Source organism: Gallinula chloropus (assembly GCF_964237585.1).
Source record: "Gallinula chloropus genome assembly, chromosome: Z".
Classification (NCBI taxonomy): domain Eukaryota; kingdom Metazoa; phylum Chordata; class Aves; order Gruiformes; family Rallidae; genus Gallinula; species Gallinula chloropus.
In genome coordinates this window covers 74,269,651-74,297,533 of record NC_140089.1, presented here as the reverse complement: position 1 = coordinate 74,297,533, position 27,883 = coordinate 74,269,651, and the positions used below count along the sequence as shown (strand labels likewise).

Sequence of the window (27,883 nt, the reverse complement as noted above, 5' to 3'; positions counted from 1 at the left end):
CCAGATCACATCTGGTTTATTACTCACCAGTAAAATGACACTAGCAGAAGCTCTGTTAAGACTCTTCTACTGCGCTTACTGCATCTAGCAGTTTTGTATTTAAAAGTCACAGTCATGAGAGATTTACCTCTCACATAGCAGCTGAAATAAAGACATCAGGATTTAAACATTCAATACAAGATGTTGTCTCTCATAGCTGTAACAGGAAACAGTAGTTGCTTTAACTAAATAGTCTCCTATTGGCAAAGGTTTGGTGGTTACTATTTAAATCTATACATCTGCCTTATGTTCAACTCTTGAGGCTTAATCTGGATTACTGCTTTCTGATGTTGCATAAGGATAAACACTATAACAGACACTATATATATATATAATAAGATATATATATATCTTCTATGGTTGATAAAATTTTGCATTCTATGTTACAACCGCAATAACTATTTATACAAAAGCCCACAACATCAGCTGCTAATGGTCCAGCAATTGAACTGTGCTTCAGCTGTCTCACTGTGGTAAGTGTACTCTACATACACCTCACATACTCTTGTGCTTGTGAAAAATTAGATATGCTGGGAAGTTGTATGGAACTTTGAGTCAGCTCATTATATTCATTTTAGATAATGCCTCCTCCCTGACGTTCAGAACAAATTGATGGGATTTTTCTGTGCAGTACAGAAACTGCATTACCGCAAAAGCTGTCCTTCGACAAGTCATAGCTCTCTGTGACCCAGGTTACCCTGACAAATTCGGTTCAGGTTTGCTTCATCTTCTCCAATTATAATTTGCCACCCAAGGCAACCATCCATCAAGCCAGATAACATTATTTGGAGTTTACAATGGCAATGGAGCATTTTCTGCCACCAGTGAACAAGAAAACTTTATCATTACTTAATCTAAGATATTACAGTATTAATATTGTGAAGAACTTGTCCAAGAAAAAAGATGTTGCACGAACCATTAAAGAGCTTCAGTCTTTGCTGTGTTGGAGACCCCTATGACAGAGCACAGCAGCAAACATCAAGTCCTTGCAGGCACAGTTCTCACCCTACTGAAGTCCCACAAATTTCAGCAAGCAAAGCTCCCACAAATTTCAGCAAGCTGAAGATTTCCTCTGGAAACAGTCTGTGGCTGAATCACCCCCTTATAAGTGAGTGGCAGATGATGTGTCCACGCTAGGCCATAATGCTCAACAGTACAACAGAAACTATGGGAATTATTCCCATCAGCAAAGGAGAACAACACAAGTCCTAATGTGAGTGCTCACATAGCTTGAAACCACTCTGACACCAGACGTGATGGAGAAATGGGGGTAGACAGGGAGTTTTCATCTGCCTTCTCTTTGCCAGGAAATAACTTCATCTGGCAATTTATCACAGTGAGAAGTGTCAGGGGAAAAAAATTCCTCCTATCAGAAACATTGCTGGACAGTCACACTGGAATCAGAGTCCTGTAATGAAAAGCTAGTATGAAGGTTAGAGGGTCAGAAGCAAGAAATCTTCATTGCTTGTTGAGGGTGAAGAAGGCACATGTAGCCATTCTAAGTGATTATTCCTCCACAGAATGCAACTGACAAGAAGAAAAAAGGGCACTAAAAACAATCAGGGGACAATCAAATTTGCAATCCTCTCCTAGACCATCACCAGCATATTAACATATATCTTCAGTTGGAGGAAAAAGCTATAGAACTACAAAGGCAAACCTGTCTGATGTTTTTATAATCATTTTACTACAGCTTTTAAGCAAGAAAACATAAATGCTTTATTGTATACAACAGCAAGATTGATAGCTTATTTTCCTTGACCTCCATCCAGTTGAGAGTAGCTGCTGATTTAGGGAGCTTGGTAGCATCCCAAATATAGGTGTCTGATACCTCCTTGGAGGTAAAATAACCATCTCACACACAGCCCACACCCAGCTCCCAAGTAACTTTGCCCAGCCCCTGGCACATTGTAAACACAGGGCAGGTTACTCATCAATGAACATTTCTTGTGCTTTTTTTCCTGATTTTCACTGTTCTTCTGACTGCTGGTGACAGACTTCCAGGTTTCCATTTCTTTGAAGGCAGGTTTCTAATAATTTCTTTAAAATTATGAGTGTTGAAGTGAACTGCTCAACAGTGGTAATTTTTGAGTGAGGAATGATCTGGCAAGAAGACCGAACTACAAGAAGGAGTTAATCTGGCTGAAAGTAACAATGCCAGAGAAAGAACTTCTTGCAAAGGGAGTGGAGTTTCCCTTGGTGATGAGGTAGGAAACAACCTCAGCATTGTCTTGCACCTACCCTGGAACTGGAGCACTCAGGGACCCAAGCTCAGTGCCAGCCTTCAGGCAGCAGAGCTGGCCTGGAGGATGGAGCTGGGCTGGGCTAAGATGCCTCATGCAGATTCTCTCAGGGCTGATGCTGGTGTGAATCTATTTAAGAAATCTGCTTGTGACACATCATTGCAGGGTCCATATAGAACTGCATAGTAATGTGGTAAAACACTGCACAATGTGTTTTTCATTAATTTTTTCTTTTTATATTTAAGCACAGATGTATGTTTATTTCAAGGGATACCACAAAAATACTCCAACAGTGACTAAGACTCAAAAACCAGCAAAGCCACCCCAGAAAACAAACATTTCCTCCATTTGGTTACTGATTTAAAACCTCATGGTTCTGAAGACTTCACTCGATCATTGAATATTTCTAGGTTTGGGAATTTTGTATTTCTCTGTGAATTTATACTATGAGTGCCCAGAGAGGTAGCCTCCCTCATGGCTCCATCTGAAGTCTGCCTGGATGATACAGCAGGTAGTCTCAACCAGTGAGATGACCAGGGTGCACATCACTCACAAGTACAGGAATAGAGAAACAAATGGCTGAGGAAAGTCTCATCCAGCACCAGGGGAGACCAGAGGCAACGCTGCCTCTTCTTCCTTTGAGCTGCTCCCCTCCCTTCCTCTGTACATCCATAGAGCTACCAGCACTGAGAACAGTCCCTACACCCCACACTCCAGATTATTTTCAAAGAAATCCTCCTACCACCCTTCTCTCCAAAATCTGTTAAGTGAGCTCAATTTCTGCCTCGCCTCCATGTGCCCCCCACCCCCCACCAACACACACCCCTCCCTTTGTTTTTTATCTACTTGTCCTTTCATAACCAGCTGAGTTTTCCTCAGCATGGCTCAACCTGGTCATGGTGAGATGATCATGGTGGCTGTCAGGGGAGCTGGTGGGTTATGCCAGGCAGCTCCCCTGCTCCAGCACCTCCAGTTTGATGCCAGCACACTTCATGGCTGCCAGGGTGCAATGACTGACTGTCCTCCTCCTCCCTGTTGACTCCATACGGATGCAGTGAAGCTGGCTCTCTTCTTTGGGGCACTGGTAAGGCATCAGGCAGGAGCACTGGGTCTGCGTCTCTGGGAAAGAATGCGTTGGAGTTTTAGCTGCATATGTCATGACTAAAACTGTATTTTACAGTTGGACAACATGTCAAAGTCCAACAGGGAATAACTCTACTGGCGGTTTGTGATATGTTATTATAAAAGGTTACAGTGCACACACTAGAAGGTAGGGTATTAGGAAGAGAGACAAAAGCAGCTTTAAATATCAGTCTTTGCAGCAGTGGCCCATACAGAAACAGAAATTAAGTATATAACTATATTTATCTACTGGCTTTCCCTGACCTTTCTTCTAAACAAAAAGATATTAAGTTGACTTTCTGTTCCCAATTATCCTTGCACACAATGCTGCTGTGAAATAGAGTCTTAAGGTCCATATTGTGTCAGGTCCTATTTCATTAAAGTTCCCTTTATGAATGCTAAGCTACCTGCTGCTGGCCTGTGGTAAAGCTCAGTCCTGCCTGTTATTTCATTACCTATTTCTGATCTAATCAGATTGTGACTCTTGATATTCTTTCCCAGAAATTCCCTAGGCAGGAAACTAAGTTTCTGCCTTCCCTTTCTTAAAATGTATGAAAAATGTGTGTTTTCCTCCATTTAGCTGCTCACATGGTACTGCAATACCTGTTACTCTTTCTCAGGAAAACCAAAATTCACATCTCCTAAATGTTTGTGCATACTCATAAGAGGACGTTTGAGGAGATGGAGAGTCCATTTCAAACCTCTTGAGCATCACAATGAAAACATATTTAATGTGTTTTTCTCTTCTCCCTCTCATTTTTTCTCACTGAACAGGGATCCTCTGTAGGCTTTTGAGAGAGAAGCACTGAGGTGCTGGCACAGGATTCAGCTTTAAGCCACTTCCACAGTGGGAGCAGATTTACACTGCTCAGAGGCTCTGGAATAAATAAGTCAAACATTTTTTTAAAAATTATAATCAACTTCCCAGGATCCCAAGGTGCCTAGAGGCTCCAACACACCATGTTCCGTGAGGGGCACACCTGTTCCTACCCTCTGCTTCAGCCCTACAAGGAGCAGCATCTCGTGTGGTAATTTTACAGACATCTATTTCAAATCCTGTGCTGCAGAAATCTTGCATCTTCAGAACAGGATTTCAGGATTGCAACACACTGCTCTTGCTTTATTTATCATACGTAGACTAGCTGTGATAAGGATCATGTTTTTCTCTGGAAGCAAGTGAAGGAATGACTGTGGCTGCCACTCAGCCCTTTCCTGGCAAGTGCTTGATGTGCATGGAGCCAGCCAGCACCTCAGACATTTACAGGAAAACCTACTGCTCTTATCACCAAGTTACACAGTAAATAGCCAAGTTGCACAACAGTGCTTATAAAATAATCCTCTTGGGGATTTCACCAGTTTAGCGAGTTCGTTAAAACTCTTAATAAACACAGTTTTTACATGCGGGTATTTGCAAATTTTGCTATTAAAATCCCATTAAGTCTGATGGCCCAAGTATTGCATTTTAAGTACTATTATGATTTAGTTCAATAGTTAAATTACATGCAACAAAGGGTGTGGCCAAAATTAACACCTGAAGCACAAACTAATGTTTATAGCAGCCTCACAGGGAATGGGCGATCACATTGCTGACTACATTGGTGTGATTAAAAATTCAAATGTTAATTCTTATGAAGAAGTTCCTTCAGTCTCCAAGTTATTTTTTTGCCTAACTAATGGGAAATGGTGTTGCTACATCACTTGTGCCTGAGGGAAAAGCCATATATCTAAGTGTAACACTTGGTAGCAGGGACACAGGAATGACCACACTTCCATAGTCCTCTCCCTGTAAATTGCTCAGATGGACCAGAATGTCTATAAATCCCTTTCTTGGAGTAGTGAAGGAGTCAGCACATTTTATTTTTAGATCCAAAATATTTAGATCCCATTGTTTGCAAGTCATACCTGGACACACCTCCCAGTCATAGCAGGTATCATAGCCACAGGGCACTTTCTTCAAGCTGTTTGTAGAGAGCTTTGCCCTTTCAATAGCCCAGTCTAGGTTGGAATCACCATGGCATGGGCCGGCATGCAAGAAATGAAAGGACTGCTCTCCAAGACACTTCTCAGCTGAATACTGACAGCTGGGCTTGGTCACTTTCTGTTCTGAAACAGCATGTAGCACACAGAGGTCTTCTGAGTAGTGGCTGCCCCAAGGGAAAAAGAAAAAATATTTTAGCAGGCTTTGGAACAAGTCCATCCTTCTAAACTCTCCACCAGCATCAGATGAACCACACCAAGAGCATGGCCAGGTTAGATATCTGCCTAAAGACCTAAGGCTGTCCTAGCTACTGCAGGACCTGCACCTGATACAGCACAATGCAGTGAGACGAGAAAGCTGTGGTTCTGTTCAACAAATGGGACATGTTACCTCCATGTGATGTGAGAAATTTCTACAGGCTCTGGGGTGGCTTGCCTGAGTTAATGCAGCCCTGAAAAAGCATGCCAGACTGTCTCTGAGGCACAGTTAGTCTGGGAGCAATGGCAGGCAAACCCAGCCCTGCAGCTTGTAGTTTCTTGCTGCATTGCTCTTGTTTCCTGAGTGGACTTGTTTCTCAGCAGGTGAAGGCATTTCCAAGCAGGCATTTTGTGGTGTTTAGTCATGTCCCAAAGAAAGGGAGCAATACAACTCACTTTATTTAGCCTCCTGAATTAAGCTTATAACTTTAGTCAACAAAACTTCTCTAGTTTTCAGAGGATTTGGCCTATGTACTTTTGACAATGTCTACCACCCCCTGAACATGCTTTCTTTCTACCCAATGCCTCTTGAGAGAGAAGATACCTGACTATTTAGGCATGAATGAGATGAGTCCCATGCCAAGGGTCTTGGCTGTGGTCACATAGGAGCCTGGTGGTGGAATGTGTGTTGATCTCAGCCCTGCAACAGCCCAGCTCATATTCAATCTTTACTCATCTCTCCGACTCTTCTATCCTCAGCCTCATGCCACATCTCCACCTTGGATGGAGATGGATGAAAAATCTTCTAGGATAAGTCTCTATTCACTGGAAGGCTCAATGGTCTGCAGGTCATTTTGTGTGAAGAGATGGTAAATTCAAGTCTTAGCTATTTTTTATGCTCTGTAGAGTGAAACATACAGTGCATTTTGCAGCATATTCTTCTGAAAAAGGTGAATCTCAAACACAAGTCCCACAACCTGTTACAGCAAGGCGATGACAACAAAAATGTACAAATTGGAGGAATAAAGAAAAGGGAGAGACAGGATCTCTGGTAGCAGATGGTGATGTAGATTAGAATGATGCATCCTGGTGTGCCATTTGGTTAATGTCATTGTTCATTAATTTCATAGTCTGTAAACAGGACTGTAATTTGGATACAGAGACATAGCTGGCTAATATCTGAACAGAGAGTAACCCTGAATTGCTGTTGCCTTTTGTTACTTTTTGTTTTGTGTTACAGTGGACTCTTGTTCTATCAGTGCAGAACTTTTCTTTTCCTAACGCAAGTACTCAACTTACCCACAGTCTTCTTCTGGAGACATACAAACACACTGAGATCCAACCTGCTTTTGTCCAGGATTACAATTACCTCTAATTTTAGTTTGCAAATCTGAAACAAAAGTAAGAATTATTGTAACTAGTAGCAAAAGGGAGAGAAATACTTTAGATTCCTGTCATAAACCCTAAAACTCATTTATTTCCCTTTATCCCATATTTCTCTCTTCAAAAGCTGCTGTTGTTGGAATTCCACAAGTATGCCTTACTCTTTGCAAAAATCGCTAGAAAATTCTGTGCAAGAAGAGAAGATGAAGTTTCAATAGAGAGCGTTCTACTTTGCTTTCAAAAACCCTTGTTAATGCTCCTAGGGTTTGTTTTGTTCTGGGTCTTTTTTTGTTTGTTTTTTCGTTCTTAAAGAAAACTTTCAGTATCTTGGTTCATGATTAGAGTGTACAGTACATTGAACCTCAACATTCTGAACTTAATGCAGATGTTTGGCGCTGAAATTACATGGCAGAGACAAAGTAAAACCAAAATAAATTAACAGTTGCCAAATGTCTTAAACCAAGTCATCTGCTTCCCAGGCATAGCTAGCTAAAATAAACTGTGTTCTTAATACCATCAGTATAGAAGCACTAAAGTATCTGTAGGAACACTAACCTTTTTCACATGTAATAGATCTCGAAATAGGAGGTATCCAGGACAAGTCTTTCCCACACGTATACTGTGTTTGACCAGTGAGTATAAACCCAGCTCCACAGCTCAGCTTCATGGTTTCACCAATGTTGTACTGTTGCTTAAATGGGGACAGAGTGACACTGTCAGATGTTGTTGGCCTGAGGCATACTAAGGCTGTAATAAACAAGAAAAAAGTATAACTTAGCGATTTTACGGTGTGCAAATATTTACAGCAAGTCATAATGCTTCAACTGAAGAGCCGTAAAGAAACTCAATAACACTGAACATTTGACTGTCATTCCAAACTGATAAATATTTAACATATTTCAGCCTAGAATTTTTCAGTACAGCCATATTCTTTAAAAATATTTTTCGACCAATAACTAAATATTTAGAATGTGTTTCTACTATACGCTAGTATGAGTGATTTAATTTTACAGATTAATAATAAAAATGGCACTAACAGCATATTTTAAGCTATTAACAAAACAAAATGAATGACAATAGAAAGCTCATAAGTATATTCAGGCAATTTTTTTTTTATAAAATGAGCACTAAATCAATGAGATCATACTGAGTTCTAGAAAACTACTGGAACCTCTCCTGTTTGCGAGCCCAGGTCAGTTCTGATCCTTACTTCTAAATTGGACTATAAATAATTCAAGACGTTGACTTATTGTGGGAATTTTTAAGGCAGCCTGGGGGTGGGGGATGGTAAGTGACAGATCATCCGTTTAGTACAAATAGCGGTAGACAAATTCCTCTAAGAACACTTTCTTCAGCATAGCTGTCATCAACTTAAAGATATCTATGTAAGTGTGGAAACAAAAGATGAGTCCTTCTGTTAAAGGTATTTAAAACTAGACAAAAGAAGGACTTCACAGCATACATCTGAGGATTTTCTAAAGCACTGAATATTACAATAGTAACAGTTCAGAACAGAAAGGAATGATGTAGTGACTCAGTAGGTTTTTGCCATCTCTACATGAAATAACCTTCTCAAAATGCTACCTTTTCAGATAGCATTACAGATGCTTTCTTTAAAACCTGTATTAAAATCTATTTTGTGTCTTTTTCTTCCACTTCTGTTTTCTTGCTGGGATAAATTAGTTTTTCTTACGTTGACATTCAACAGGTTGCTGTCTCCATGTTTGATCTGGCAGGCACCGAAAGAACTGATAGCCTTTGAGGACATGACCACTCACACAGGCAATTTCGACTTCTTCCCCCACAGCATACTGGTTCTTTTCATTCTACAAAAAAAAACCAAAAAACAAAACAAAAAAGAAACAAAAAGCCCCCTAAAACTCTATTGTAAAAAGGCTGGGCACTGTCAAAAGAAACAATGCTAAAAGCCTGATGTTATGATTTGATGAATGCATGCTTTTCCTATTCTGAAACACAAGTTACCCAGTCACCTATGTAATGCCATGTTTGTCCAGCTGCACTAACTGTTGTTGCAAAACAAGGATTCAAGGACCACTGTTTGAACTGGATTTTCCCTTGCCTTCACTTCAGTTGCTGGTGGATTTTGATGGACAAGAGCCTCACAGCATGCCACATATATAACAATATGCTCACTAGTACAGTAACTAGCTTGGCTATCAGACACATTTCCCATCTCTGTAACTACTAAATTCATTTTTCATGCTTACCCTGATAAAGCCATTTTCTGGTGGGTCTGGCCGGGAACATCCAGACTCAGGTTCATCAACCAGGACATCCTCTTCTCTCCTGGCTTCATCATCATTTATACAAGGAGCACCTCTGAAAAGTAAGTTTGTTGGTAAAGGGTGCATTGGTGTCACCAAATAGCAGTGGCAGAATGTCAGGAGCTGTGGACAGGAATGCTGTGAGCGTGCCCTGTCCAGTCTCCCTGGTGAAAAACCTTTATTCTGTTAAATAAAAGATAGTGACATAAAAAGTAACAGATACTGATAGGAGAGAGACTGTAAGAGCACTAAAAAAGTGATAGATACAGGGCTACAATTTCTATTGACATAACTCATAAAAAAATTTTTACAGAGTAAGAAATGCAAAGAACAACAGATGAAGGAAGTCTCTAAGGAGTCCACATCATTTGCTTGGGTTTAAAATGGCATAGTCAAAACTCGGCTGTTGCCAAAATAGTCAAGGCAGGTTAATATCTGTGGGCATGGAGCTGATTTAGGGTTGGAATTATGATTTTAAGTTGAAACCATGCAAAACTGGTACACCAGACATGCTAAAAGCGGGAATGTGAGAAACTTCCTAATTTCAGTGGAATCTTCTCTGAGATTAAGTTCAGACCTAACTTTCACAGAGAGGAGGATGTGATGTTAAAAAACCTGAAGTTGTGAATTCCCATGAACAGAAGCAGATGAGCTCTCCATGGCTTTGCTGTACAAAGCCATGCAAAGCAACATAAGAGATCAATAGGCATACTTTAGTGTATAACTCATCAGCCATTTCCTAGGAATAAAACCCAAATACATCCAAACTTGAAGCTATCTGGAAGAATTTTTTGACTTTTCCTTCTGTCAGCTCAGCCACAGAAGTTCAGGCAGGAAAACTGTCTACTATTTCTCCTTGGTAGTCGCAAAGGCTTTCTGGAGGGCTCCATAACTCTGGCCCATGATTAAAGAGATCTTTTGACCTACAACTTCTTACCTGTCTGTGAATACAGAGACAGAACAGTCCTCCTCTTCTTCCCGTTCACCTTCACAGGTCTTTCCACCATTCATTGGAGAGGGGTTATTGCACTCTCGGGTCCTTCTTGTTTTGAAGGAAGCATCGCATGAACTCCATTCAGACCAGCAACCCCAGCGGCCATCTACAGCAACTGCAAGATACAAAAGAAATCCCATCCTTTGGTAGATCTGTATCATATATAGTACCTCTCTTCAGGCCACATACAAGAGGGATGGTGGCAAATCCATAACAGCCATATTCAGAGGATTTAAAACTGTTACTGTTAAGGGAGTAGACTGTCTCAGAATGTGAAGTTTTCCAGAGAGATAGACAAATTCCAGCTGCTAAAATAGGTTTTGATTGTTAAACCCAGAAGCAGCTTTTCTTCTACTTCTTTTGCACACACAGGTGTTGTTTTCATGGTGCTGACAACCTTTTTAGACATTTCAGTTAAATGATTTATTAAATGAATCTGAGCTCTAACACCATGTAAAAACCTCAAATCTACATCTCATGCAAGCTAAAGTACAATACTACTGTCTTTGCTTAAAACCTAGTGCAATTTGTGCATGCCACCATGAAGCATATGTAAATTTTTTATTTACATACCCTTTTTTTTCTGCTTGCATTGTACTTGCTACATTCATCTTTATCTGCATATCTTCAATTGTTTATTTCTATCAAAATATTTCTTTATCAGGGTCAGATAATGAGATCTCTAACTGCCTAAGTGACTTTGCCTTCAGTGCCCTTTTGGTCCTGGAATATAAATATATGTAATAGTAAATACCACATTGGAAGAATCTTCTGTTTACCGTGGTATAACCCAGTGATGATTTAATTAAAAACATGCTTGCATTAAATTTTTCTTTAAAGTCTTCAGAATGATTATGTTCTCTTAAGGCAACTGAGTTTTCCTTCCACACTGTAATTAACAATTTTTAGCTCCTTTAGCCATTTAGCGTTAAACATAATGGGCTATAAGGAAAACTAAGGAACGTATTTCTCGATTTTTGCATCAATTATATATGATCTCCTTTTCATCCTTATTGTTGAACAGCTTAATTATCTAGCTAAGGAATCTTTTACCCTGTCTTATTTCTTATGACCTGTGCCTGTTCAGTTTGGCTTTTTATTTTTAACCCTACCTCGATTCTTATACTTCCTGACCATCACCATGTGGTGAGATGTGCTATGTTTTTGGTAAGGGAAGGTTATGTCAATTAATCTTTAACAAATAGACACCATAAGGACAATGTTTATGTTATGTCAGTATCACCCCACATACCTGATTTATAATCTGGTGCTCGTATCTCACAGTTTCTGCCATAGGTGCCAGCCTGGCACAGGCAGAGGCACTCCGTCCCGGAAAGCACAGGCCTGCCATTGTTGGGGCAAGGGGCGCATTGGCAAGGGTCGAACCTGCCCACGTATTCTCTCAGGGCTTTCCACAAGTTGCGACGTTTGGTCACAGCACATGGCACGTTCTTCACCAAATCCACGATGGGTGACACCTGGTAGACAGCTGTTCAGTCAATGGTTACCTAGACACAGCAGGGTCCTGCTGGGGCAGCTGCAGGATGTTAAAGCACTAGAGCCTTATCAAAGTGTATCACACAGGGGTTGAATTTTATGAATGTTTAAATGGAGCATGACAATGCTGTACATCTATTTCCAGTTTATATTGCTTTTACTTCCCCAATTTAGGTCTCTCTGAACCAGTGGAAAACCAACCAGGTGAGATACCATGCCTAAAATTTCAGGACACCATAAATTACATGGGGTTTGCTCACACCCAGTCCCTGCCACATGACACATCCTTATGCTGCCTTCAGGAGCTCAGCTCTTACAGTGGGAGAAAGATCACTGCATGCTGCGTTTCTGCAGGTTTTGTGTTTGTCTCGAGTACTGAGCAGCTGCTGCACTAGCCAGGGAGCTTGGTGCATTCACAACAGTGCTGCCTGATAAGGGAAGGAGCACATGGAAAAAAAGTGTTCCCAGCACCATGCACTTTCTTTCTGCACAATAACTAACCCCTGCACGTGCCCGAGCTCCTGCCAGTGCTGCAGTAATTTGCTTGTACTCCTTCTTGTTCTTACCGTCCATGGATGCTGCAAACCTAGTCTGGCTTATAAATGGAAATGCACATGAAGAGGTGCTAATACATGTTTTGTATGTTTATGTTATGCCCATAGGTATGTGCATTCATATCCAACACAGCATCATCCCAATTTAAAAGTCAAAACTCCTGCAGGTCCCTCTCAAGATCTACTAACTGGTGAGTGCTTTACTATCTCTATCTTTTTCTTGTCCTTCTCTTACCTCAAAGTCAATCACCACAGGATTGTCCTTTGTTGATTCCAGCCAGTTTGTGAAGACCGTGTGTCCTGGAAAAGCCCCCTTTTTCTCCCAGGCTAGAGCTGCTGCATACTCTGACCTGCCACCTTTTACCAGGGAGACAGACCGTTCGGCTGACTCCAAAATGGAACCTGAAAGGTGATTTCATCACAGTATTGTCAGACAAAGGCCTCTAAAGACAGCGTTTATAACAGGAGTTCTAAGAAAAACTCTAAGTGTATATAAAATAATATAGTAAGATTAATTTTTTGAAGCTACCCTTGGAAGAGTGAGGTTGAAGCTCAACAATCTCTGCTATGACAGCAATGTGTCATGGTCTTCAAATGAAAGTGTCTGAGACCTTAGCCATGGAGATAGTCAGAACTACACAAGACACTTGTGGCAATTTCAGGGGATATGGCAGGGACATCTAGAAGGGCATGCTGCCAGGCAGGATGTTTAGGTCCAGCTGTATATACCTGAGTAATGAAAACTGATAATAAAATGAGGAAAAAAAAACCCATGGTAGAGGTGATGAAACTCCTGGTTTTGGTGATACACCAACTTTCTGCATTTCCTGAGAAACATTTTTTGGCATTGCCAGGGAACTCCTGTACTTAGATGTCAGTTTGGCATGAGGAAGATGAGAAGGGAAGGTCAGGGAGTGTGTTACTGCTGCCCAACTTACTCAATGACTTCTGGGCAACCCTTAAAGAAGATTAGGGATGCAGTGATCACACATTTCAGCATGACTGGTCTTGGACCCAGGACAGTGGAGAATGTTTGTCAAATCCATAACTGACAGGAAGAGGCAGTGTCGCCAGATCCACAGTGAGGGTGCTCCAGAGCAGAACAGAGTAAGAGCACTCCTACTTCATAATTTCTTTTGCAAGTAAGAGAATGTTTCCATTCCTCCATGCTTCTTGAGCATCTATAGTTCAACAAGATGGGAGGCTACCTGGGGCACCTAGCTCAGGGGAATGGTTTCTGTCAGGGTAATTAATAGGACATGGGCCCTGTTCTTGTCATGATCACCTTCGTGTTTCACAGTCATCCTGTTTGTGGTGCATCTGGTACTGACTTCCTTTTTCTTCCTGAAAAACACACGCCTCGTTGTTTCTGTTCGTACACACTCCATTGATTCATCCACTGTCAGGCCTAGAAATGTCACAGAGCAGCAGGTTCATCACTAGAACAATGTTTCATGACACAGCATGCCCCCAGGCTCCAGTACAGAGGTCAGCCATCTCAGGTCTCCCTGCTCCTTACTGGAAACAGCAGGCACTTGCTTGCCCAGGTACAAACAGCATTTGACTGAGTCATGATTACCATTCCAGTTAGGTACCCTCTCATAGCCATGCAAGTTACAGCAGTGGCAGTAAGGATCACAGCCTTTAGCTTTAGATTTTTCCACTTTTGTAGTATTGTCTTTTCATTTTGATATAGTCTGGTAGTCATGTGAATATTTTTAGAGTGATTTCTAATCAGTACCAACAACTTCAATTACTGTATCCCAAAAAGTACCACTTACAACTCTCAGGTCTCAGTCCCACACTGAAGTATGCTGGAACACCTTTTCCTGGTGTTAAGAGGTTTCCCTGAACACAATGATGTTTACCAAGTAAAGAACTCTTGAGCTTTTCAAATTAAGACAGTGTAAAGCAGAAATTTCTCCTTGGTCTATATTTAGGCAGTGTGTGTAATTCGTGGGTCGATGCAAGTCTAAAGGATTTTTTGCTGTTGGAGAGCTTACTGTATTGGAGACCTTACTCACTAAACATTGATAAGACAAGCTGGTAAACAAATAACATTTTCTTGTTAAAGATCACATACCTGAGTTCTTCAGTTCCTCAGAGCTGTACTGGTAAAGAATATCATAGGAACCTCCCATCTTTCCAGAGGTGTAGTAATGAGTGCCAAAGTCATCAAATATTCGGCTGTATAAAGCATAGTTGTACTCCAGGGGCAGATGGTTAAGTGCTTTTAGAAAGACATCTGAGAGTTGAAGATCTGATTGTTTCATTGTGAAGTTTGCAACAGAAATGACTTTATGGACTCTAATAAAGTTGGAATTCTAGAAATAAAGTAAAAACAAAAGTGGAGTCTAAGCACCTTCATAGGCAGTTACTTGCAGAAAGTAAAGGAGCCAAGAGTATGCCCTGAAATACATTGCAAGAACTAATTAATCCTATGTCTGATGCTCCTTCAACTGTAAACAATCTCATCCTGGAGTTTCCAAGACCTCTGTGGGGTTCTTGAGGACAATGTTCATCACTACTTTACATTGTGGGAGTACATAGCATTCCAACAAAAATTAGGACTCCCTGAGCACCCACCAAACAGAAAGAAAAACGATTCCTGCTTTCACAAATACACCAAAAGACAACCAAAAGTCTCAGAGGAAGGGCTTCAGTTTATAAGCATCTATGCTTATTGGTTTGACAGTGATCTGCTGAGTGGGTATTTTGGACACTAACTCACTCTTAGGATGTTTTATTGTTCAGCAGTCTGATAAAACTAAAACTAAACCAGAGGGATAATGATCTCATTGAGTCTGAGGGTCAGACTGTTAATGAGAGAGGGGGAAAAAATAAGTTTGAAAACTGGAAACATCCCTTATATTTAGGAAAAAAAGGTAGTTTTGAAAGAGTTGATTCATACTTTTTTTTTTTTGCATTGCTAGAGGCTGTTTATGTGTGACTGTAACTAAATGGAAAGGAGAAGAACAGAAAACACTGCAAGAAGGGAATTATAAAGTGACAAGGGGAACTGATGGCACAAGGCTGAAGAAATCAAGAGCAAAGAGAGGGGCAAGAAACTGGAGCAAATGACCAACTGGTATTTAGGAAAGATTCATTATAAAACAATTTTTTACTGATCTGTACATGGGTTCTTCTGATAAATTTTGCTGCCAGATTGTCTCTGTTCCAATTCTGCCTACAAGGTCACTTGTCTTAGAAGACACAAGAATGCATCTAGATAAAGAGGCTTTCCAGCCAGGACTGTGCAAGGTAACACATGAGCTCAACCTCAGCTCTCAGTTCTGCACAGCACTGCTCATTTCAGTGCTCTCATTTGCACATCAGAAAATAAGCTACTCAGCTTTCTGCTGCGGTGAGAATAAGAATGGAAGAAATAGGTTATGTAACAATTTCCAAATTATATTCAGCTCCTAAAGAACCCCGTAGTAATATCAGTTTTCAGGTGATTTAGGTTCTGATCTTCAATTTGCAGCGTTGCCAGCTAACATTTCAGTTATGACACACAAAATTGCAGGCCACTTGTCAGACATTGATTCTAAAAGCTTACTTGGTTTTAGCATGCACTTGCATGCTAAATATGAATTTCTGCTTGACATGCATCTCACATTTGCATTTTCCACTAGTAGAAGTATCTTAAGTGCTTTTATTACTACCAATTAAGTACTTTTATTACTAGCAATTTACCTTACAGTTGTCAAACACAGTGATTTCTATGTCAAATCCCTGATGTATACACAGTATTGGAAACTCTCAATTGTAGAACAATCCCAGGAAATTGGATTCCAAAGTCTCCATAATTCCTGGGCACATGTTTAATCATAGTGGTAAACCCTGGTGCCTACAGCAAGCTTGACCCAGAACTACCAGGTATTAACACAAAATATGAGTAGATCAGGAATTATTAATCCCAAAGACAGTGTGGTCTAAATCCAGCATGGGTACTCAAATTCTGTTTTGTTATACCAACTGCTTCATTAACAAAAAGCAGCCAAACACAAGCTGAGCTGGGATGATGTTGAAACCAGTACAGTTAATTGGAAATTCTCTAACAAAGGAGGATTTCACACACTTAAGTAGTCTTTCATTCCAAAGATCATAAACCATGGAATTATCTCTGTCCTTCCTTGCCTGCCAAACCCAGGGATGGAGATGGCTCTCAGTTTTTGAATTGTAGTTCAAGCAGTCTGAATCAATTAACCACTGCCAGAAATACAGGGTACATGGGCTAAAGGAATGGACAGAAATTCTCATACAAAGAAGACCTTTGACATCACAGCATGGGAACTCAGTAACAAATGAATGAAGAAAGTAACAGTAAATGCAAAATGACAACACGGAGCAGGATGGGCAAGATCAGTAGTTTATAATGAAACATAATATTACATAATATTCCAGTCTCACTTTAAGAATCTTTCCTTATATTTAGTACAGAAAAGAGATGGTCACCAGGGCTGACTCAACAGCCATACTGGGGCACTGTTCAGTTAACAGACATTTATGTAGAAATCCTCCCAATTTTTCCTCATCACTACAAAAGGAGGGTGATTAAAAGAGATGCAGATGCCTATGGAACGGCTTTTGCCTATAGATATGTGAGCTGAATCCCATCCAACGTAATTGCCATGATGCAAGCAGAAGACATCAGGGAGGTCATAAGGATGATCTTAAAGGGTGCTTTCCATAGAATCCAAGAGGTGTCAGGAAAGGAAGGCAAGAGACCAGGATGGCTGAGTCAAAACATACTGGTCAAACTAAAGGTCAAGAAGGAAATGCACAGGTAATGGAAGCAGGGACAGGGATCCTGGGAAGAGTATAAGAATGTTGTCCAGTTGTGTAGAGATGGGATCAGGAAGGCCAAGTCACAGCTGGAGCTGAACTTCACAAGGCGTGCAAAGAATAATAAGAAAGGCTTCTGTAGGCATGTGAGCCAGAAAAGGAAGTCAAAGAAAACATAGCCCCCTGATGAATATGACAGGAAAACTGGTAACAGCAGATGACAAAAAGGTTGAGGAACTCAGCTACTCTTTTTGTCTCAGTCTTCACTGGCAATCTCTCTTCCCAAGCCTCTCAAGGGAATGGGCCTCAAGGCAGGGACTGGGGGAACCAAGTCCTTCCCACTCTAAGAAAAGATCAGGTTCAAAACAACTGAGGAACCTGAACATACAGAAGTCTATGGCAGCTTTTGTGGGAGATATGGCCAGGGTATTGCCAGAGCCACAATGGCCACCTCCACACGTACAAAAGCATGAGCCACCAGAGCCTGCAAACAAGGTGATGCATCAGCCAGGGCTTGGCGTGGCAGTTTGTGTGGTAGTTGGTGAGGAGGTGTCTCTTTGAAAGAAAGGCATGTGACTTGTCAAGTAGGAGACCTGAAGTACATGTCACCATAGAAACATTGAATGGTTTTGGTTGGAAAAGACCTTTAAGATCATCAAGTCATACCATCCTTACCTGACCCTCAAGATAGGTACTTATCTGAGAGCAAAGGCTGCATGTCTAGTTGGGGGGTCTGCATCATCTACCCCAGCGGTGGTCAGTGCCCAAAGGAGAAGCTGCAGTGCAAACCTGAGGCTGCAGAACATGCCTAGACTTCTCTTCTGGGGCAGAGACAGGCAGCAGACCTGCCCACAAAAGTTGTGCCCAGCTGTAGGATCTCCAGCAGTGGGAGACTGAGCTGCAGGAGGCTATGAGAGGACTGTGTAACATTAAGCAGGCTGAGGAGGTGTTAGATGGCTGGTTCCAACCGCAGTCTGCAGTGGACCCACAGCCCATGGTCAAACAGCCAAAAGCTTCCATACTGGCAAGGGCAAGCAGGAGAAAAAGACTCACTTGAAGCCTGAGGTGCTCTTACAGAACCAGTTCACCTCTGTGCAGATAGAACAGGGAAGACCCATTACATCAGAAAAGATGCTGGAGCTGAGTAAGGCAGCCTGACTTGCTCCTTGGGTAACAACCAGCACAACCAAGAAAAGGCAACAATGAGTGACACTAGCAGGCGACTCTTCTGAGAAGGTACAGAAGCACCATTTGCTGACCTGGCACTCTCACTGGATAGGTGTGCTGCTTACAAGGGGCTCAGACCAGAGGCATCACTACCAAGCTTGTGTAGGCCACTGACTATTATCCACTGCTGTTTCATGTGGGCAGCAGTGACACAGACAGCAGCAGAGTGAGGAGAAACAAGAAAGATTACAGAGCCCCAGGAGCAGCAGTAACAGATTCTGGAGCGCAGGTAGTTTTTTCATCAGTCCTCCTGGTCAAGGACAAGGGGGTTGAAAGGGCCAGTTGAGACTTGGAAACTGACAAGTTTTCCTATTTCTTTCATGCTAACATGGAAAAATGCATGACCTTTTACTGGGATAGGGCACTCTGGAGACCCACATGAAACCCTTCTGCAGACAGTTTAATAGGTCTAAATCTGACCTCCCAAAATCCAGGTAATTTCCCCTCCTTTATAAAAATAAGTAATTTGCATTACAAAAGTAAAGCAAATTCATTTATAGTTGTCTCAAACATCTTTCTGCAAATACACATAAACAAAATTTATACAGATAGAGATAAAAATAGAGGCTTTCCATGTAGAGAAAATGAAGAAGATGCAAGTTGAAACTCCTGCTATGCATCAATAAAGAAGGGATTTCAACCAACACCAAACTAAGTTATTGCTATTTCAGGTGGGTTATCGGGACTTCACTGATACAATTTGAAAACCAACATATATCCAGGAAACCTTCCTGATGGACATTTCATTTAAATTAGCATTTTCAAAGTAGCTTTGGTCTGGGTTTATGCTAATAAGAAGCTACCACTCCACCAAATTAAATTTACCAGTTCTACAACAGCATGATCAGTAAGTATACAGGTACCTACATCGGAATGGAAGTCAAGAGATTTCCAGTAGCTGTAACTTCAATATAGCTTTATTCAAATGAGAAGTCATGGACTGTTTAAGTAGTTGAGTTACTTCACCATAAGGAGAAGTCAAAAAGGTCTGCACTAAACTTCTGTCATAAGAAGTTGTCTGTTGGGCAGCAAAGCTGGTGAAGGCTTTAGACCCCATGTCTGATGAGAAGTGGCTGAGGGAACTGGGGTTGTTTAGCCTGGAGAATATGAGCCTGAGGGGAGACCTTATTGCTCTCTCAACTACCTGAAAGGAGGTGCTAGCCCTTTGGGTGTTGGTCTCCCAGGTAACAAATGGTAGGATGGCTTCAAGTTGTGGTAGGGGAGGTTTAGATTGGATATTGATTTACCCAATCTGATAATCTCAATCATATGTCACAGCTATGCTTTTTTATGTAGAATAAGCCTATGACTTCTCTACTAAACTCAGAAAGGCACATTGCATTACAGAAGATATGTTACAGCAAGGAACATCCTGTAGTACCAGAAGAGAAACATTTAAATTCATAATTCTAGTGGTTTGTTTCCGGGATTTTTTTTAAGCATAAAACCAATGCCTTGGTATGGAAAGTAGCCTTTGATAGCCCAGTTATCAAATCAGCAGATAGAAATCAAATGAAAGGAAGAAATTGGAGGCAACATTCAATTACCTTTTCATGTGAGGCTTCAATAGCTTTCTTGAAGGAGGAAGATGTTGTGACTTGTACACGTGTCTTTTTGGAGAACAAAAATGGGATACCAGAAGATCTTCGACCACCACGACTGGATGAACTACGTGCATAAGCACTGTGTCTCAGAGGAGTCAAATCATTGTAGAAATCTGACGTTGCATCATCCTCTTCATCTATTACCTGGAGATTCAGTACAGCAAAATGCATTTGCCTAAATAATAATCTGAAACATAAACCTATTAAGCAATGAATTTTGATTTTTTTAAATGGAAGAAGCATGCCTGATTATTTGAGAAATGGCGGTAAGCTAAAAACCTGTTCTTAATACAAAAGATGAGGCAGAGAAAGGTTAATAGGCGAGGTGAATAAACGATAACAAGTAGACTTACTAATAGGAATTTTTGCACGAAAAAAGACAAAAGCTTGTAACAGTTTACTCTAAAATTCCCCAAATCCATGCCCCAAAGCTTAGGAATAATTTTCAAAAACTGTTTCGACACATTTTTCAAAGACTCGCAGACTTTCATGCTATGACTAAGTCCTGGTCCCATGGCTTCTATATTGTAAGAGGCAAAAAGCTTGATTTTTGCCTAAATTCCCAATTAGAGGAATGAACAGGTTTCAAGAAGAGAGTCTTGAGAATGTTACTTGCAGTGTTAGCACCCATACTGCACGATGCATTAAAGGTGGTGAGGAACCAGGAGCAAACCTGCTGGATTAAGCTGGTAAACCTCAGTGGTGCGAAGCACCAAAACAACTGTATCATCAATTCAGAAATTATTTGTTTCCCAAAATTCAGGCTAATGACTGCAGCTTGACCCCATGGAGGACCAGGCTGGAGCAGTCTGGGCTTGAGAGACTGAGAGACATTCTATGACTTATGACTGTACCCCATAGAGGTGACACACACTGGGGCAGCTGGTGAAGAGCTGAAGCCCTGTGGTAAAGGAATTGTGTTGGGGAAGTTCCTGGAGGACTGCCTTGTGTGGGTGGGACCCCACACTGGAGCAGAGGAAGGGTGTGAGGGTCTGAAATGGCTCAGGGAGGAGTGTCCAAAGGAACTGTGTCCAAAGCTACAGGAGACTAGAATTAAACTGGTGTTAGGACAGCCATTGGTACTGTGACGATACAGCAGTGATGAAGAAATGAGCTCTGGACTTGAAAAACCACTGACCAGATTATGTCAGGTAGGTCCTGGTATCAAGGCTGAACAAAGGCATGGCTATAGCCATGAAGAAGCAGGAAAGAAACCAAAATGGACATGGTGACTCTAATATATGGTGCAGTGGGTAAGCAGAGATCTGAAAGATGTTAGTGTCACTGGAGTGTTCAATTTATTCCATTTCCACACATCACCTCAAGCACGGTAAGGTTGAGAAATGTTGTCCTAAAACACATACTACTGCCTAAAACTTGAGCATGTATCTTGCATTGTGACTGTAGCAATGTTTTTTTGGCTAGCAGTTGCTACTTGAAGATACCTGAAAGCTGACAGCCTCCAGGTTCGCAGGAACACGGTATGATTTCCTTGTCTCATTGCGCTTCACTGTTGTGCATTGTCCTCCATTGAATGAGTTGCCAAGGACTTCCCCTCTGCTCTCTCCTGCCAGAATGTGAAATCTAACAAAAATAATTTCCAAAGATTAAAATCCCAGAAAGACATACAGGCTTGAAACATTTAGTGCTATGTAGCTGCCTTGATGATCTTGTTGGTTTGAAGGAAACAGAATGACCATCTGGGTTATGTTACTGCTTTGAAAAAGGTTCCTTTAAAAGTCCCTCTCATTCACACTGAATTCACCTGAAAAATGCTGTAGCAACAGACTTGTTTCCCGTTTTCCATCAGTGTTCAACCCTCTAGATAATCCCAAAGTCAGCATGAAACGGTCACTCATAAGATGAGAAACAGCTAAAAATGGCCTAGGAAATGAAAAAAGGCAGTTCTTCATTTCTGCCACAAGTGATGTTGCCAGAGTGCACTGAGTTCAAAATTCAATTAAAAAATTCAAGACTGCCTGAGACAGCAGAACACTGCTTAAATTAGTATCCTGGAAGTGATGATGGTTGGCATCATGTGAAATGTATCACAGGCAAACAAATATTTCTAGAGGAGCTTCCTTAAAATTTCTGAATGACGTGGCATAACTGAGCTGGAAACTGCCAGTACTGATGCTCTGGTTGCTGTGCAGCAGAAGGCATCACTCAGCCATGCTCTCTGACAGCTCTTGTGCACCAGCAGTGCAGAGCCAGACTGGCAAATGCAGTGCCAAGCCTGATACCTCGGCTGCATTTTTATAATTCCCTGTTAATTTTGAAAGATTATGTGATTTAATAGGATACTCTCACATGCTAATTGGGGATTATCTTGTTTATGTAAATTAGTGAGATAACAGTCTCAAGTTTATGAAAAATAAGTGAAGCTGTCTTACCCATTGCCTATTAACTGCACTCCTGGGATGCTCTCGTACTTTCTATTACACACACTCTTTTTCCTCCCACAATTTCTTTCATCAGAGTTGTCCCCACAGTCATTTTCTCCATTACATTCCAATTTTTTCGTAACACAGCGACCTGTAGCAGAGAAACAGCAAAAGCAAGAAACTTTATGCAAAGATTCACCATGTCTGAATACAGAAAAGGGAAGTCTATTTCTCTATTAAAGGTGTGAACTTGCCGTATGAGTTAACAGCAAAGCAGTATAATGCCTAAATTATTCCAATGAGAAATGCTTGTTTTAGTTCTGCCAGTTTTGCCTTGCTTTGAAGCTGCAAAGGATTAATTTAAGGTTTAGTAAAAGGGTATGTGGGTGAAGTTATGTTTATGATAATCAGGTATATTTAAATGGAAGTAAACAAGAAATACCCACAAATTTAATAAAAATACTGTGAGTTTGTGTTCAGACAAACTTCATGGGTATGTTTGGACATGAAAAATTTGTGCACAGAAATACTGGAACAGTGCTACTGTTTAGCCGTCGTGGTCATACTGAGATCCCAGCCTAGAGATTGCACTTGAATTACTTTAGTTACAGGAGAAACTACAAACGTCATCTCCTAGTAATGTATATGAAATTCTTAAGCAGACTTTTCTCCCTGTTCCTCTTCCCTGGAATTTGTGCATGGAACATTCAAGATGGATCATCTGGACCTTTTTTGCCTCAAAATCTAATCTTTTCACTATCTTATAATGCAGCAGTTACAAAACAAAAATTATCATTACCACTTTCACACTGAAATTTATTCTTGCAATCAACTTCCACTATGTTGCAGATCTTCTTTGGGAAGCATGGGCGGGAATCCACCAGCGGCTCAGGACAGGCCTGGCCCCCAAACTGGGATGGTCGCAGGAGTGTCCGGACACGAAACTGAAAGGCAGAAGAAACAAGACCAAGGTTGCTTGTGTGAGCTGGTTTTGTTGCTGAGCGCTGTCTCCCAGGCAGACCCATATGCCTCTCTGCTGCTGAAGCTTCATCACAATCAGAACCCTGAAGGAAATAATCAGGAGTTTTTTTCCTTACATCCTGCCACACCAAATCCCAGGTAAGGCAGGCAGGGAACAGAAAACCAGGAATCTTAGTAGCCCTGAAGGAGCTTACCTAATGAAACATTTGACAACCTGGGCTTTATCACTGGAGGAATCAGAAGATCAGACCATGTATCTTCAGTTTTAAAGGTACAGGTACAGTAGGAAATGGCTTGTGAACAGACTTAAGGAGGTTTATCCTGTTCTTTATCATCTCTTGAAATGGAAACCCTTTGACAATGGCATGTATTTTTATCTCCAAACCAAGTGACTTGGCTTCCACACATTGGGCCTCATGTCTAAGGAGCACTGGATGACTGGAGAGAACAACAATAGTTTTCCTGAAAGTTTCTGTTAATAAAGCACATCTGGGAACAAAATCTGGACCTCACTGGGATTTCCTTTCTCCAAGTCAGTACTCTCCATGAGGAATAACAAAGCTGAAGGCTAGGAGTCTTTTTTCAGATATGTTTTCCACTCCTTTTCAAGGGACTGCTGGTGAGACCCGTCCGCATGTTACTGAACAGTTTCTCCTCTATGATTTTTTCCCTACTGGAAATGCACAGTTCCTTGCAGTCTTCTGTTATTTCCCTCCCTGTAGACAGACCATGGAGTCAAACAATGCATGAAGACACCCAGTAAAAATCAGCAACTGACTATGTATGGAGAGTGCAAGGAGCAACACCAAACCACGTGAAAGTTTTTCAGCTCAAGATAACCCTTCCTTGTAGTCCATTTGGGACCCATAACCTCTATTTTTTGTGTGAGCTTCCACCTCATCATCCTTACCCCTCACTGGGAACTTGCTTACAACAGTCTTCACACTTAACTTGGAAGTCATGTCCTCCTTTCTGGTGGTTGTTTATAAAGGTCACAAGCAGTTATGTTTATAGCTTGGAGGGAAAAATGGAACACGGTGGACAAAAGCACCCTTTTGCCTGAAGCAGCAAATATGTTACGTCAATATTTAAAGTTAATAAAAATGAATGATTCTATATACGGATGCATAGGTAAGGAACCCAGCCATTCAAGATGATAATGTTTAGAAAAAAATCAGTTCGACTGAGAGCAATGACCCCTTTCAGGTCTTGCAGTCTGTTTGCTGCCTCCCTCTCTCTCTCTGCCCGTTCCTGTTCTTCTCTCATACTCTCCATCCCAGGCACAGGATGGTAGCCCCACAGGGAGGCTCATATCGCACACTTTGAACAGCGTCTTCATATCTTCCTCATCCTGCATGGGCATCAGAAATTTATACGCGTGTGTAAATGTGTACTTATGAAATCTGACAGGTTTTTCAAGATAGATTTTCAGGCATGGATTTGTGATGCTGAGCAGGACATTCAGAGAGCTGTAGCCTGTGTCCGCACAGAAACTCAGAGTCAGCCTCAAAATTCAGATCTATCAGCTGCAGAACTACCTCGAAAAATCTACACTCAGCTCCTCTACACTCCCTGCAAACTTATATTTGCCAGGGCTTGGTTTCTTTAGGTAAAATCCACTTGGAGATAATTTTTCACATTTTTTCTCTCTGACATTTCAACTTTTAAGTCAACAGACATAAGACCAAGAGGAAAAAACATCATCCTAGAACTTTGTGCACCAGATATTAAGTACATCCACTTTTTTTTTTTTCCATAGGCTATAAAGCTTGGGGGAATGGGGCCCTGAATTTCTGAACAGAAATATCAAACTGATCCTAACTGTCAGTGTAGATATAGCCTGAGTGTTTCTAGCCAGTGCTGTTAGGATTTGCTGTTTAACACTTTTTAACAGATCCTAATTTTCTTGTCTTTAGAATGTATAGAATGATGTGGATATGCTAAAGATTCTGTGACTTTCTCCTGCTTAAACAGACATGTGAACTCTACAGCTTAATTTAAGCTTTATGTGGAAAACTTAAATTAGGACAATGAAGCTTTTGAAGCAAGTTCTATAAATGTACTTATGCTACTAAATCTGCCCTTTCTGTTTTGATCTGCTTATTTTAACTTGTTTTCTCCATCTTCTACTGTCATAGGTCACAACCAAATTCTCTTAACATTTTGCAGACCAATTGCCATAAAGCTGAATATTCAAAATGAAATCTCTTAAGCATAATTTCTTCCATTTCACCCATATAATACATTTTCTACCTACTTGTTTTTTAATGCATGGGTCACATTCTGACCAAGGGCCAAAGTCTCCAAGCTGACAGTTGATAGGACATGTCTGCTGGTTACACACACGAGATTCTTGCTTTGTGCACAGCTGGTCACAGAAGTTTTGGCTATAATATTCATCCATTCTTATTTGCCTAAAAAAATTAACATGTTATGATAGGAAGGAATCACAGACAGATCAGAGATATTCTCTAACTGTGGGTGAAAGCTGATAAAGGGGATTGATAGAATCATAGAATGGTTAGGGCTGGAAGGGACCTTAAAACTAGGCAGTTGCAGAATGTTGATTAAAAGAAAAATGAAAATATGGTTTAAATTTATAGAACAATTCTTTTTTGGTTTATGTCACGTCAAATGTTCCAGAGAACAGCTACAGGTGGAAAGGAGGTGATTTCTTACAAGTTTAGAATATGCCACTGAACTGCATCCAACATGGTGCTGATGAATCTTTAGTCGACTGTAACTGTTTTCATAAAATTAATTGCACAGGGAGGAACTTTCTGTAGGCTTGTCATGCTGGAGCTGACCCTTCTTCTGGCATTGCTCTGTGCTGGGAGAGCTCCTGAAGCAGGACACAGAGGGGTGGCCCTGTTGCTCAATGAACACTGCTGGCAAGGCCATCATAGGATCAGGCTGTTCTCTGCTCACCACATGTGTCGGCAGGTGCAGGTTTGTTTGGAGGAACTGTAATGCTCTATATACATAACTCTGTGACTTTTAAATCTTGCAGTTTAAATATAATCTACTCACCTGGTAATCAGTTGCTCAGTATATTATGGAAGCTTGAGCTTGTAACACAGATCCACCTCCCCAGAAGAAGCATTTTCTCAGTGAATACATAGAAATATAGAGGTAGTGATATAGTTTGTCCTTACCTGTGCCTGGTCTGTGTGCCATAGTTGCAGGTTTGTGAACAGGCAGACCACGGTCCCCATGGATAATGTTCACAGTAGCACCCCTGACTGCTCCCCATTACCAAGCTCAGCAGGAACAGGTGCATTAACATACTCTTGTCCATAGTGAAGGTGTCCATCTACTGCACAGGGACAGGTCACAAAAGCTCAAAAAACTACCACTTACAGTTGTGCCTGTATCCTTAGAGACACATCTCTTCTAATTTACAGTCTATAAATCTGCTTCACAGTACAATGTTACTAAGCAATGTGTTTACAAAGGGTCAGTAATGTATGATAGACAGAAGTCACAATGGCTTTTTTTGGCCACTTATCAGGAGTACTAATCATGACTACAGTATTTCTATTTAAGGCGTATCTTATATATTCACTTCGAATATTACAAATAAAGACCTGCTATTGCTCTTCACTGCTCAGAGTATTCTCAAAAACATTTCTAGGAATAAGAATTAAAGCATTAGATAGTTCTTTCCATAAAACGTGTGAAACACCAAACAGGATCTTAAGTGTAAGCAGCCCCATCTATTACCTTGTAAACAATTAATTTTCACATTCTTATAAACCTCCTTTCCCTAAGCATTTTGCTGCAGCTTTTTGTTGTTCTTAGTTTTGACTAGACTATCTAAACCTCAATCTATCACTATTCAAAGCTCGTCTGAATTTTCTACCAACAGCAGAAGACAGAACAACTAGCCTATTTCTCACTCCAGTGGTCAAACTTCATTTCATGAGGCAGAAGGTTATAGGCAGTCGTTAGTAAGTAATAATGCCTAGCAAACTTGAAAAATGTTTTCCAGACAAACTATTTGCTTGTTTAAAAATGCAAAATATTTTTGCCACTCATTGTGAGAGCTAATCAACACTAAATTTGATTGGCTGTTAGGGTAGAACATTATCATTCTGTTTTGCCACAAAAAACAGGCCAATAGGAAGTTTTAAAATCAAATTATTTATTTAAAAACAATACACTAAACAATTTCACTTTAAAAAACTTGATAGGAAATGTGCAACTGTTTTAGGATTTCAGCCACATGTGCTGCTTTTTTATATCTTGCTGAGAAAAATGAAATTGTGTCAAGTCAAAACATTGCTTCCTTCTTTAGTAAAGAAAGGCAGTGAGTCTTCACACAGTAGTCATAGACACTCAGAGCACTTATTGCACAGTATTTCATCAATGAACAAGACTTTCAGAGAGATTTAAATATTATCAAACCCAAATTATGGTAAAACTGAAGGCAGAGAAATTGTCAGTCTCACCGGTGACCCAAGAGGAGGACAGGTATTATATCTTTTTTCCTTACCTGAGCTCCTTGCACCAACAGTGCTGGCTTAGAAAAGAGATGAAGCCCTACAGGACTCCCTCAATTACTTTGTTCATTCCTTCACTGAACTGTACATAGAAGAACACTGTTT

General features: G+C 40.8%; 1 protein-coding gene across 1 annotated transcript; it reads right to left on the bottom strand.

The window, feature by feature from the left end:
- Nucleotides 1-1,704: 1,704 nt before the first annotated feature.
- C6 (complement C6) lies at nt 1,705-27,883 on the bottom strand. Its single transcript, XM_084277984.1, has 18 exons — nt 27,772-27,883; nt 26,432-26,592; nt 25,534-25,690; nt 23,095-23,239; nt 22,305-22,446; nt 21,357-21,495; nt 19,855-20,055; nt 14,376-14,616; nt 13,578-13,700; nt 12,528-12,694; nt 11,494-11,719; nt 10,185-10,356; nt 9,191-9,302; nt 8,656-8,788; nt 7,518-7,709; nt 6,879-6,969; nt 5,307-5,548; nt 1,705-3,401 (listed from the first exon to the last, which is right to left on the bottom strand). Exons 2-18 carry the CDS (start codon nt 26,587-26,589, stop codon nt 3,220-3,222), a joined length of 2,823 nt encoding a protein of 940 aa, XP_084134110.1. The 5' UTR covers nt 26,590-26,592; nt 27,772-27,883; the 3' UTR covers nt 1,705-3,219.